General features: G+C 43.8%; 1 protein-coding gene across 1 annotated transcript; it reads right to left on the bottom strand.

The window, feature by feature from the left end:
• Positions 1-1587: 1587 nt before the first annotated feature.
• rasl10a (RAS-like, family 10, member A) lies at positions 1588-13858 on the bottom strand. Its single transcript, XM_061072401.1, has 3 exons — positions 13643-13858; positions 4098-4222; positions 1588-1858 (listed from the first exon to the last, which is right to left on the bottom strand). The coding sequence occupies exons 1-3, from the start codon at positions 13856-13858 to the stop codon at positions 1588-1590; spliced, it is 612 nt and encodes a 203-aa protein (XP_060928384.1).
• Between the last annotated feature and the right edge of the window lie 527 nt (positions 13859-14385).

Genomic DNA, 14385 nt, shown 5'->3' with positions numbered 1-14385 from the left:
TAAAGCAACCCAAATAAAAAAATAACACATCCATCTGCCCTGATTGAAGGGTTCGACACTACATCTCGGAGAGAATCATGAGCTTGTGCTCTCACATGCCAGTGAAAAACGGCCACATTCACTCCACAAAGCTGGTCGTTACGGTGTCAGAAAATCATGTAATACAAAAAAATAAACACAATATCACATTTTCACATCAGTGCAATTAAACCCTGACCCGTAGCCTCTACCAACAAAAGCATGCAAGTCACTTACTCTATAAATCACTCTTATGTACAATGGGTCTGCTCACTGTCAGTGGAGATATTCACAGAGTACCTATAGGTTTAATCGAATGAAGAAGCTCACAACGTTACCAATTAAATACTATTTAGATACTGATATGAATCATAATTAAGGTTCCCTGTGTCTGTGGTGCCCTCATGGGGTGTTTAATGGAAGTAATCAAGCTATATGCTTCCTTATGTCTGCAGGATGTCTGAGTACATGTAGATTATGTCTACTGTGTTTGAGGCATTTTCTGATATAATATGGTGGGACATGTAGTCAGGACATCCCGGTGGGATTCTATTGCTCCTTCCTAATCCAAAGCCTGTCTGTTCTTATCTTGCTGTGTCTGTCCTTTGCTTCCCTGAATGTCAGCTACTAAACCTGCCCCCTCCGCCTGCCCCACCCACCCCCTCTCCAGCTCTGTCTCACACGCACACTCACACAGATCAACATTGCGTGCACAGGTTCTCGTGTCAGACTCTGCAGCCTCCTGCAGGCCCCCGGTTCTCTGGATTTAATGTATTCATCAGAAACAGACACTGAGTTAGGAGAGGGAGCAGATTAAAAGTCCAACAGTACATCATGATAAGGGACTGCAGTATTTTTCTGGTGCAAGACAACCTTAAAACACCCTTCGTCTGCACAATCCGCATTTGCCCATTGGCCAGGTTTGGTATGGGGACAGGAAAAGAGGAAAAAACATAGGCTACTTCTAACAATCTAAATTTAACACCATCTAATCATATTTGTACATTTCCAGATATAATCTCCCCACAGATTAGTATTTTTTTGCTATTTTGTCGATCCTTACTCTCAGATAAATCCAAACATGTCAGCTATGAGCGTCTGCTGTTGATTCAAAGGAAGACTCGATGATATTGCTGCCTCTCCATTTTGAGTCTCACAAACACAGCTTCCATCATTTCAGGCCCTGCTACAGTCACAAGACAACCGGCATTGGGACCTGCTGCATCGTTTGTTTGGGCAGCACAGCCTCAAATGCCTAACTGGCTCGTTAATGTGAGAGAAAAAAGAACTGTGCTGTGCTAAATGTATTGGTTTTCACCTACTCCCTCTCACTCTTCTCTCCTAGCATTTACACATTTAGGCGGAATTTGACGAGGAAGTGGTTGGATGACCATGTGTGAATTTAAGTGTCTTTTACAGCGCAATTGTCTAATAAACCTCATTTTTAAAAATCAGCTCAGTAAAGCAGGAGGCCACGGGGTAGGTTTATCCAGCCATTTTGATAAAAGTCATCTTTCTCCAGTGCTGCTCCACTCCTGAGGTGATAGGGGGTGGAGGGGTCTCTTGGGGTCACATGATGGTGCAGCGATTCCTCTGTAGTGCCCCCTGCAGCCGGATAGAGGTGTGGTTGTGGCGCGTGCCCCGTGCCACTGCGATGCCCAGCAGCTCTTTGAAGAGCAGCACGACGTGCCAGTTGAACTTGGCAGAGCACTCGACATAACCGCACTTCCAGGTTTTCTTCACCAGGACGGAAACTGCCCTGCGAGGCATGAAGCGCTGCCGCTGCAGATCTCTCTTGTTGCCCACCACCAGGATTGGCACCTCACTGCTGCTGCCTTCCCTGCAGGTAAAAATGGGAAAAAAAGATGAATTTTTCAACATCTACAGTTTAATCATCTTGATGTTTGTCACACGGTGGTTGGCTGGGCTTGTGCAAGATGTCTGCATGCAGTATTCCCTTCCTTCTGAGGTGTGCGGGGGTGGACTGGAGGATTAGAGCTCAGAGGCTCAAGGGGCCTCCCACCACACTCACACTGCAGTAGCTGGTTTACAGCATTATGAGGTGTGAAACTATATGGCAAGCCAGTGGTATAGGCGTAAATTAGTGGCCCAAGACCGCTGTTTGTAATGCTTACTCCCACTGTGTTAAAAGTAAACATCAACATTGAAGAGGACATCGAGTCCAAGCTTGTCCCAATGACACATGATTGGTGGTGGCTTGGAATTCGGATAATAAAAAGGAGAAAATGATGGTTTACTACCACACTCGAGAAGAAAGTAGTTACCAGAGGAAATCAAATTAGATTGTTGTGAAAGTACTATGCAGGAAAACAGGCTGATTATATATAGATTTTTAACAAGTAGATATTCTTTACAATTTAGAAGGAAGCCAAAGCCGCAGGAGCTGGAAGCTGTTATTATGTTTTTTAAGAAAAATAATAACATTAGCATATGAGCTGTATAATAAAAATTGTGTCAAGTCAAGTTGAATTCAATGAGGGCGGATAAATCAAGTGCATTATGAAACTTGAAGGAGCAGTGATGTGTGCGAGCACAAGACATCTGCTCAGTGTCGGCTCAGGTATAAATTGTTATTGTTTGCGTTAACTATTCATCTCTTTCTCTCATAATGAATAAGGTTTTTTCTTTTAGTTACAGTCGTGTGTCATCTTCTGACGAGGACATTTTCCCGTCTGCCTCCACAGATGGACAGAAAGCTCAACAGAGGAGATACACACACGCACGCACACACACACACACACACACACACATACACACACACACACACACACACACACACACACACACACACACACACACACACACACACACACACACACACACACACACACACACACACACACACACACACACAGATGTGAACAGTACAGTTTTCATGCCCTGCAGCAAAGTTCTTAAAAACACATTGTGGTGATCATATCACTTTTCTGCTTGTCACAGGTTGTGCTCACATTACAAACTTAAAAATACTCCAAAGCACATTTCCTCCAGGTTCAGTGTTTCAGCAGAACAACATGTACTGAGAGAGTGTGTGTATGCATCTGTTTGGGGAAACTATCCGGAAGTAATGAAGGGACACAACACTGAGCTGAAGGGCTAAAACAAAATAGAGCAGAAAAAATGAGATTATTCTGTTTGAATGTATTTTGTCAGAGGAACTTTAAGGATACATTTTAGAGTGTAAAGAGTAAGAGTAAAATAAACAGCTTAATTCTTGACATTTACACTACAGCCACCACCGTTCTTCAATGCTCTCTATTATTTATGAATTCAGTTTATATACAATATCTGTTATTTTACCGGTTATTCCTCTCCTCCTCCAACAGATCCCCCCCCCTCTATGATTACAAATCTCCTCTTTTCCATTCTTCTTGCAATCACCCTTCCTCCCCCCTGCTGCTGGTGGTAATGGTTTTTCTGTCATGGGTCATAAATATTTGTGGGAACACATTCAGAGCTTCAGGACGGTGGGGATGAACTGTGCAGTGGAAGCTTGGTCATGTACAACACAGCAGAGCCAATGAAGCCATGCAGTGTATCTTTCAACATGTAAAAAAATGTGTAGGTATGCCAACAGTGAAGATGACAGAGCGTGTGGAGCCCTTTAAATGTTTTTGACAGTTGTGTTTGTTAAAATGCAGCCAGGAGTCTTCTGTGTTATCTTCCCTGGTCCTCGAGCCTCCTGTGTTCTACGTCTGTTCTCCGTCCAATAAAAGCAGATCGTGACGACTCTCTCTGGGCAGCTCTCATTCAGCGATGCCAGAATTAAATGTCATCCTAAACTGTCAGGATGCAGCGAGCTGTGTGCTGAATTAAAAGATATCGCCACAAGCAGACGATCCATCACTGTCACGCTGCCACAGACGTGTAATTGCGCAGCTTTGTGGACCGGCTGAGAAATTGCATGTCGTCTCCAGATGGGTGACAAGGGTGGGGTGGTGGGGTGGGGAGGGGGGTTAGTCGTTAGGAGTCACCAGCGAAGGTTAACAAGCTGTGGTGTCAGCACATGTGTGTTCAGGAAGTGTTTGGTCGGCTGAGAGTGAGAGGCCCGGCTCTACCTGTGCTCCACTATCTGCTGTCGGATCATCTTGACGTATTCGAAGCTCTCCACGCAGCAGATGTCATACACCAGGATGTAGGCGTTGGCGTTGCGGACGCCTCTGCAGCGCCGGTCCAGCCACTCCTTAAGAACAGACACAGAGAGATAAAAACATGAATGAATAATAAATACTGTATGGACAAGACTATTTCAGGCTCCAGGGACAGAATCCGTCAGTCCAATCCATGGAGCCCAGCAGTGGTGGGATGTAACATCCATAACATCTTGTGGCTCAGCTGGGATCTTTCCTCCTGATCCAGAGCCATTGGCTGAAGCTTTCTGCAGTGTAGCAGTGACACATGTAAAGCGTCGTTGCGTCTCTTGAAAATTACCAAATATATTCAAGTTATTCATATTCTTATTATTGTTATTAATACTTTTAATACTAATCATTTTAAATGTATTTACTTCTTTTACAAAAGTACATATTTTTGTTGGACTGCATCCTCACCCACTTGTTTCAAGAGGATGAATACCAATGACTTTGGTGATAATTTGACATTTAAATGAGAGTTATTCATGGTTTTGAGTGAAGTGTCTGAACAGGTCGTAGGTGGATCGTCAATAAATTTGTCGACCTCCTGTTGACGGTACAGCCTCTGGGATGGCTGGATCATCCAGAAACTGGAAGGTTGTTATTTCAATCCCCTATTCCGCAGTGTCTTGGGCAAGATACTGAACACTAAATGGCAGTGCCATGTAATTAGTGTGTGAATGTGATAGAAAAATCGTGCATTAAGAGCTAAATGTGTGTGTGAATGGATAAGTGTGCTGTAAAGCGTTTTGACTGGTTGTTCAGACAGGAAAAGCACTGTATAAATGCAGTGTGTTTAATCGTGCGAGGGGATGTTGGCTCAATGTCGTCAATTTGCTGCTTATCCTCTGAGAGAAAGTGCAACAGCGTCCTGGAGCTTGTATGACTCTGGGTCTCACAGACCAGAACAAAGTCATAAAATACGGTGCCTTCCCAGCAGAAAGCACTACACTGTGTCTTAGCTACACATGTTAAAGGATTGCGAAAGAGGTTTCAGCTTCTACTGTGAGAGATAAGCAAACACAAATGTCTCTGTCAGGACAGGATAAAGAAACACACGCAAGGTCACTTTTACACTTTTAATGCTTCTCTGCGAAGTGATGTGAAGCACGTGCAGCAGTGCAAACAGCAGCTTTTGTTTGATGGCACCGAGTTCCAAAATGTAATAAAATTACATGGCAGAAACTTGAAAATTGCACCTCACTGGGGGACAGTAGCTCCGATAGAAACACAGTGACCCATGCTCCTGTTCATGCTGTGTTTATCCCGAGGTCTCGCTAACCCACCACCACCCTCACCACCTCGAACAGCATGCAATGGATTTATGAGCATTTGAGCTGAAAAAAAGAGCGAGAGGAAGATGGAGGTACTTGAGGGGCTGGGAAGACAAGATGTGTCCATGGAAGGAAATGAGTAAACAACCACGGCCCATAAAGAAAGTCAAAGAGATGAAATAAAGGGAGCAGCGGGTCGAGGAAATGTAGACATGGTGCGTCTGCTGTACCCGCTCAATACTAATGAACGGACTGGAGAAGGGGCCTGTCAAGAACTGAACTCCATTCTATTCTATTGTGGTTCAGTCGATGCAATGTGACTGATTTGATTCAATTCAATTCATTCCACTTACTTTCAGCTCCATTCAACAATATCAGTTTTCAGGCATTGTGAACACGAAGCTCTGTCCAAGAAGCAGTTATGTAAGATGAATGTAGCTCTAAATGCTGTAATCCACAAACTTGATGGCAGCAGCATTGAGTTATACAGCATGACAGACATTATAACATCATTTCATCACAGGAGGAGTTCAACAGTTGAGTCTGTTCACTTCCTTTACCAAGACTCAACTTCATCCGTACTTTTTAGTCTTTGTTTAAAATGAATTCAAACTGAACTTATATCTGTCAACAAATGCGTTCTGGCTCTGCATCAACACGCCTGAAAACCCGTATCTCGAAACCAATCACGTATGCTGGACTTGCACGTTAAGGAGGCACCTGGTTGAATTGTCGAACAGAAGCTCGTCTCCTACACATGTCAGCAGTTGTATCGTTGTAAAATACTGAATTTAACTGTACAGCAGTTGTTAGTAAAGACAACAGGGTCAGCAGTGCTTGTAGGGATTATCCATGTTGCGTTCTACACTGTAGCCGAAGCTAATGCTGTTTCTTCTCAAAAGAGGGTCATGTGATAGGAGCCTGACAAATCAGCGAAGGCTACATTACTATAAGACCTGTCAGCAAGCAGTTGTTCGTGTCTATGTCCTTATTTTCAAACATATCCATCTTTTCTCACTAAAATGAAGCCCTCGGAGTTTTCAAACTAAAACGGTTCCAGCAGCGTCTCAAAGGTTTTTCATTTCAGCAATTTTAAAACTCCGGAGTAACGTGTGGATGCGACGGGAATCCAAAGCAGAGATAGTAAAACGAATAGCACAGATAAAGCCTAAAATGATCAAGAAGATCAAATCTAGACGGATATAATACTGCAGCCAGCCAGCTAGTTAGCTTAGCTGAGCAGAAAAACAGGAAACGAGGGGAAAGAGCTGTCAGAGGTCTGCCAGCACCTTTAAAGCTCACTTAACAAAATGGTATATGTCAGTTATTTAATCCGTTCCACAAAGGTGTTACATTGCAGCCACTGGAAACCACCAAAGGGAGCTGAGGAGCGGGCTAGTGTGTGTGAGTAAGTGTTAAAAGTGAGATTATGTGCTATTACTAAGCCGGAAGCAGTCGCTTCGTCACATGTTGTGAGGATATTCAAAGATGTTCTGCTTGTAAATAATGTTGTCTTTTTATTTTTGACTGATGCACCTGTGCCTCAGGGACAGATTATGTTTGTTACATCACGTTACTTTGAAAACTCAGCATTATAAATTCAGTTTGCCAGACCTCTTTCAATTTTTCTGCCTCCAATTAAAATCCAAACTAATTTGACCCTGGTTTGTAGAAGCTGTTTGCAACGTTGATTTTGCGTCAAAGTCATTTTCTATGTGGAAATTCTTCCACTTCTGTGCAAATAAAACCAAGTGATGAGGGAGCAGGCGATGATCTGTGTAACTTCTAATGATTATGACATTACCACATCTGTGTCTGTGAGAAATAATTTGTCTTCATTCAATATGGAAAATGACATTTGTGTCTGAAGGTGAGTTGTGAGGGAGAAACATTAGCCTCACACATCAACGGGGACATAATGAGGCCGATCAGGCGTGGACGCAAACATGTGGCATGAAGATCGCTGCCATCTGAAGTGAGAGGGAAGGCAGATGAAGGGGGGAGGTGTGTTGTGAAAACTGGAAGAAAGTGTGATTATTTTCTTTCTCTCCAGGTTGAAAATCCAAAAATAATTTGTCACAGATGTTATGATTTCTGCTTTTCATCTCTGTTGTCAAGTGTCCATTCAAATGTGAAGGCAGGCCAAGCAAGGCTCGGGGAAAAAACACGCACCTATTTTCATCACCCAACAGAAAAGACATATCTCCTGTCATAGCAGCTCATCAGGACGTCTCACTCTTCTCTGCTAATTGAGGCAACTGGTGACGTGAAATGCACCTCGGCTTCACGTGCAGCCTCATGTCCCTGGAGCTAAAAATAGCAGCTGGTTCTCATCTCATATCTCTTTGTCACCCGAGTCCTGTTTGTAAATGTGGAGGAGGGGATTAAAAACAGCAAAGACTATTTCTCCAAAAAAACGTAAACAAAAAGCACAGGCACAACAAGCGAACGGAGAGAAGACCACCGAGGCCTGGGCAGACAAGAGCAACTGAAATCAGATGAATTTAAAATGCATGTGCGGGCATGTTTATTTGTGTGTGTGCGCTGGCAGGGATGTGGGGGTGTGCTTGTGGGAGCGTGACTGTGAAGCGGGTGCCACTGTCTGTGTCTTCCACTCGGTCTCTTCGTAACACGGCAAACAGGAGGGAAAAAAGAGCATCTCATCCTTCGCTCCTCAAGAGCCAAACAGAACACGTTTCCCTGGCAACGGCAGGTTGCGGTCAGTTTTGAACAAAGCTGTCGTGTATACTGACATTGTGTGTGTGTGTGGGTGGGGGGGGGGGGCTATCTTAATGTTAATGAGAACAGGTTGTGATGGATCAATATTCAACTACAGGATGCAGTGTGATGAGTAATTAGAGATATATCACACGTAGGCCATGCTGGTTGATTTGCAATTAAAATCGATTACATTCCCCGGTGTGTGTGGGGGGGGATTACCATGTGGCGTGCAACCTTTAGGGGACATGGTGACTGATGGTCTAATGCTGGTTTCTCACACTCATGAACTATTAATTACTAACATGAATTTTATACAAGTTGAAGCAGCTTTAAGAACACGTTTGGCATTTTAAATACGCTTATTCACTTTTAGCTGAGAGTGACATGAGGAGATTAATGCCACTGCTCATAAATACAATGTAAAGGAGGCGTGGCAGGCTATCCTTCCTGAGCTTAGTCAAAAAGACTGGAATTCACCCACCTCCATCTCTGGCTCAATATATAATTATCAAATCTTCTTTTTATTAATTTTAATCTGTACTAAAGATTTTAGAACGATATGTCAACGATGTGTCTAACTACCTCCACCAAGGAGGTTATGTTTCCACCCCTGTCCATCTGTTAGTCGGTTGGTTGGTTTGTAAGCAAGATAACTGCTCAGCTTGGTGGAAGAATGTGGTAAAGTCCCCAAAGGAAGGAAACCACAACATTTTGGTGTGGATCCGTATTAGGGGGTAGATTCAAGAAGTTCGTGTCACTTATATAACGTTGTGAGACGTTTTAGAACATTTTCACTGAATATTGATGAAAAGAATCTGGCACATTTAGAGGACTGATTTCTATATGTCTCCAATTTGGTGCAGCTTGATTGAAATTAAGAATATGAGTTCTACTGAATGCTGTTCTAATTCATACGTGTGTTTTTCCTCACAAACCCCTAATTGTCTTGTAAACCTCATGCGGACGCACACTTCTTATTTCCACCACGTCTGCGAAAGCCAAAATTATACAATGTGTGACATGGAAAGCAATCATTTCCAGCCTCTTATCACAGACTCTATCGACAGAGATAACTGTGAAAAACGTCCAGAGAGCTGAAGGAGAGAGAGGGAGGAGAGAGAGAAGGAGTAGAGAGAGAGAGAAGGAGGAGAGAGAGAGAGAGAGAGAGAGAGAGAGAGAGAGAGAGAGAGAGAGAGAGATCTAGGTCTTGAACAAATATATGTACTGAGATAAATAAATAAATAAAGAGAGAGAGAGAGAGAAAGAGAGAGAGAGAGAAAGAGAGAGAGCATTCTGTGTGGGAGGAAGTCATGGAGATACATTATGGCAAGAAAAAAAGAAGATAGAACAAGACAAACTGTTGCAGAATCCACTGTCAGGCTTAAAATCATCTGTCATCACATCCTATTGACACTCTGTGACAGACGCTCTCTAAATGCCATACTATCAGCATCCGACAGATAAACTGCAAAGCAAAGAAATCATTACACCATCACAGCCTCGCAGTAAAATAACAGAAATCGTTCCTGTCTCCAGTGCTGGGAAGTGTAAAAATGGCCTTGGTTGAAATGGGGTCACGAGTTGCCTGCCAGAACATCCCTGTTCTCCTTTCGAATGTAATCTGAACTGATGAGAAATGGCCACGCTGCACAAGCATGGAGGCGGACTGACTCACTGCTTGTGCAGCTTGTTCATCACAGATTTCAGTGGACTTTATAAAAAGCTCATTCGGTAAATCTTCCTTCGACAGTGTCCATTAAACTTTGCGTAACCTTTCTAATTGACTGAAGCAAATTCCTGCTGTCTCCTCTTTATTCCCGACTGTATTCATGGAGGGAACTGTGCTGTGATTCAATCTGCTCTGCGCTGCAAGAAAGAAAGACGGATTCTCTGAGCTGGCAATGCATTGTGTCCACTGCCCCTCACCTGCAGGTTTCCTTTCTCTGCCCACTGAGCCCCATGTATCATGGACATATGGGACTACACTAGTTAACTGGTAAGCCGTAACATAATGCCACTGGTGTCACTTGTTGCAGTTTGTCATGCCTCCAAATAAAGCAGTCGGGAGAATGACATAATCCCGAGTCCCGATTGGTGGACATTTGTTTTTTTTTTAACTAGAGGGTGAAAACACTTCTAGTAGTGGAACTAGCAGACACTTTAGCCTCAACCAGTTACAAAGTAGTTCACTGGTAAGACCCAAACACCTTCGATAGTTAACTAGAAGACCCCCTTGAATCTTTATATTTAACTTGTGACACTTTTGAGCCCTACACTAGTGGACATTGTGGCTTTTAGTAATTAACAAGTCAATATTATCTTCTGACGTGCCGTGTCGGTGTGCTCGGCTCATTTCCCCAGAGACTCTCAACCTACAGCTCTCAAGGATACAGCTGTTCCACACTGCTCACCGCATGCTCAACACGGTGCTTCATGTTCCACATCACAAATGCACTCAATACCGGCGAACTCCCTCACTTTGTGTCTAGCCAAATTAGCACATTGTTTCCCACACTGCTGATTGGAGCTGCAGCCGAAAAAAACCTGTGTCTGCTGTGGAGTTATTTGAAGCGGGAGTGAATGCTGATTGTATCAATTCCCATCAGAGACAAAAGCCTGATCTTAGTGGGTTAATTGACCAGCGCAAAAGGAGCTAATGACTAAATTCCAAACTAGTGCGACCAAGTCTCCGACAAAGACTGAACTAGTTAAAGACACCGCTGTCTGATATCGAGGTTATATATTAGGTGTCAAACGGCTTCCCATGCATGTGAGCAAGCTGCAGGACAAGCAGGACATGACAGGGAAGGAGAGGGGGTGAAGTACAGCCGGCCTTGCAGGGTCGTTCCTCAGCAAATGAGCGACCATAAACCTGTCAGGTAGAAATGTTGTGGCAGCACTCAGCTGATGGTTTTCCTTCCACAAAGAACCGGCCAAACACTTGCCTCCTCACTGCTCTGCCACCAGAAAATGATTATGAAATGTTCTCACAGTATGGTACAACATGATATTATAATAAAACTGTGCGAGCTTAGTGACTCAACCTCAGGGACATCCGACACTCATAAACTCATGAGACACGTCCTGTCTCATTCTTGCTTTCTGCTCACACCTACCAGCTCATTCCCTGGTGGGGGTTAAGCACCATTTAGCAGAAGAAGGGGGGAGAGAGGGAGAGAGAGAGGGATGGGGTCTTAAGACAGGTTCTCAGTGGGCAGGAAACAATGAATCACTCTGACATGATGTAGCAAAATCTTAAATCTCTGGTAGACCAGCTACATGTTTTCCTGCGGGAGCCTGACAAGATGATGGCTCCAGCGTCTCAGCTCGCCTGTCAGATGTTTTCTGTGTTAACGCCCGGGTTTCAGAGCGTACAGCAAACCAGAGCTGCTCTGTCTCCTCCCCGGCCTGATCCTTATTTTTTCAGTGGCACCCTGTCTGTGTAGATAACCACAGCTGTTCTTGGAGAGGGCTACATGTGACACCAAAGGGGGAAAAGGAGGGAAATGTTCCGCTGCAGCAGTCAGCTCGGTGTTGTGACCTTGGAGATTTATATCTTGAAAGCATCACATCCTGGCTGAACAGGCAGGGCTCAAAAGCTGAAGCTAACAGAGACTGGGGGTCAGGCATTTTTCTTTCAATCCCTAAGGGCCTTTCACACTCACAGACACCAAATCCAGACTTCCTTCTACTTTTTCTGCTGCTGAAGAGAAGAGGAAGAGTTTCACTGAGAGGTGTTTTTGACTTCACTTTTAGATTCATATTTTTTTCAAGTCTATTTTGAGAACAACACTCCGTCATGTTGTCAATGTGATATCTTTAGGGATTTCTTCTTAGAGCAATTTTAACAGAAGTGTTTATTGAACTCCATTATATGAAATGTCTGTTAAAAATCCAGAACTGCTCTGGTGATGATGACAGAACTGAACGGTTGTTTAATCTTAATGACTAAAAATTTGCTTCCTTTGTTACTAAACCGTGGTTCATTATTCTAATTTTTTTAATACATTTTTCTCCCATCTCTGATTGCAAAATGCAATAGAGAATCTCTCTGGGGACAGTACGGTTATGAGGAGCAATTATAGCTTCGGATCAAGCATTTAATTAGTATTTTATAACCTGTTCTATACAGAACATTTTCAGAGAGGAAAAAGATGCAGGGACGTCTGAGATAATTCCTCAATATTCTAGATTCTTGGCAAGAGAGAAGCCAAAAACCAGGGACAAACCAGGGACGTTCTGAGCTGAAGTGCATTTGTGCCATGATCCTGCAGAAAATCTGATGTTTCTCGAACTAATGAGGAGTGGCATATGACCTGTGGCCATGAATAAAAGGGCAGTCTGTTCTATTTTTAAACTGGGACTTTAACCAGGTGCTGTGGTAAAAGCCCGCAGCACAATCCTGCGATTACTTTCTGCGCGTGTGAGCCAGATTCAACACAGCGGCCACCAGCAGCAGCAGAATAAAGTGTAATGTGATAATGAGATGAACTCACTCACACTATTTGATGCTTTGCTGTTAGTCAAGGAGACTGAAGAAGACATGTTTATGATTACTTTATAAGAAGAAATGCGTAATTTGCTGCAGTGGGACACACAAATCTGCAAATGTTTATCATAACATCATCAACTCCATGCCACCATGCCACTTTGCTTACTTTATATGTTGTTCTTATTAGCTATGTTGTTGCAGATTGAGATTTTTTTTTAACATTTTTATTTCTTCTTTGATACTGTGATTGTCCAGGCCTGTATCTTAGTTTGTTGCTTTGGCCACACACGGTGATGTCTTGACAATAAAGCTTACAGACATTTTTAAAAATGTAGAGAAGGAAGCTAGATTGATAGATTGAACTTCAAGTAATAAAAATATAAGCAAAGAATTCTACATCAAATGTGAAAAATATTACCCTGAATTTTAAGTTTTCACAAGTTTGACAAAAAGGGAGAAATGACAGTGACCATGAATACCTGTCATAACTGTGGACACCACAGGGACACATGCATTAGTAAATATGTTTTATAACATTATCAACTCCATGCCACCATCTCCATTTTAAATGTTGCTATTATTGTTGCTGTTTTTCTTTGATATTGTTGTCAGTATTGTATTTGTGCTAATAAAGCTTACTGAATTAAAGAAAATTAACTTAAGAGAGTGAGTGAGAGAGCGAGGGAAAAAGGTAGAGAAAGAGAGGGGGGGAGAAGGGAGTTTACAACGTCAAAGTGAAGCTCTCCATGGCTTTAAGTCAGTCGGGTCTCCATAGCAACTAGTAGACTAGGGACATTTGATAGTGATAGAAGAATAAATACAATTGGTGGGTTCGTCTTTGAGGGACGCCATTGGCTTTGAACAGGGGGACACTAGTAACATGAAGTATGAGATTTAATAAACGAGATTTGATCCGAGCACGAATCACCACACATGTTGAATAAAACCTCCTGTGTAAGTTAAACGCTCTATGAGCCGGATACCTGGCTGGAGCTGGATGGAAAAGAGGAGATTGGCGGGACGTCCAGAACCTTCAGCTCATACATGTTCCCGTTGAGGATGACGGAGGGTCTGTACACGTATCTGCTCCTGGTCGGCGTGTACACCTCCGAGAAATCGTTATAGATGAACTGGCGGATGATAGAAGTTTTGCCCACTCCGGGAGCGCCTATGACCGCGATACTCAGAGTCTCCACCATTCCTGGAGCGCGAGTTCAGCACCATGGACAGCGGCGCCAGATGTGACCGTCCAGAGAGCACAGCTGGCCGCCGCTGCTGTGCCGCAGCTCCGATGGAATTCAGACCCGCCGCTGCCCCTTTAACCGGCCGCCTCCGAGTCACCTCAGCCGGGTTCAACTGTCAGTGGCTGAACGAATGATCCGGCCCTCGAGCACAGAGGAGAAAACTTTATCTCCAGGTCTGGAAGGAGGGGAGAGAAGAAGAAGAAGAAGAAGAAGAAGGAGAAGGAGAAGCCACGCAGCTTGGAGAGCGCGTCAAAAACAAATCTGGATGCAGACGGGGGGGGGATTGTTTTCTGCTGCCTCCGCAATCCGGCACACGGAGAGACTCCGGGTTTTCAGGGGACATCCCCGGGCGACCTCGTCCCAGAAGAGGAAGCGTAAAAGTCCGTCCTTGTCGTCCCCACATGGATAGAATCTCATCCAGGCTAGACGCTGACCTTGCCCGAATCACGCAGGGGAGCCCTGGGTGTCTTCATGGATTGTCT

Source organism: Limanda limanda, chromosome 5, assembly GCF_963576545.1.
Source record: "Limanda limanda chromosome 5, fLimLim1.1, whole genome shotgun sequence".
NCBI lineage: Eukaryota > Metazoa > Chordata > Actinopteri > Pleuronectiformes > Pleuronectidae > Limanda > Limanda limanda.
The sequence above is the reverse complement of the archived record's forward strand: the minus strand, read 5'-3'. Positions and strand labels throughout refer to the sequence as shown.

Coding starts and splice junctions, on each gene's coding strand:
- rasl10a (XM_061072401.1), bottom strand. CDS start 13,858: ATGGTGGAGACTCTGAGTATCGCGGTCATAGGCGCTCCCGGAGTGGGC. Junction 4,223..13,642: donor TTCCATCCAGCTCCAGCCAG/GTATCCGGCTCA, acceptor TCTGTTCTTAAG/GAGTGGCTGGACCGGCGCTG. Junction 1,859..4,097: donor CAGCAGATAGTGGAGCACAG/GTAGAGCCGGGC, acceptor TTTTACCTGCAG/GGAAGGCAGCAGCAGTGAGG.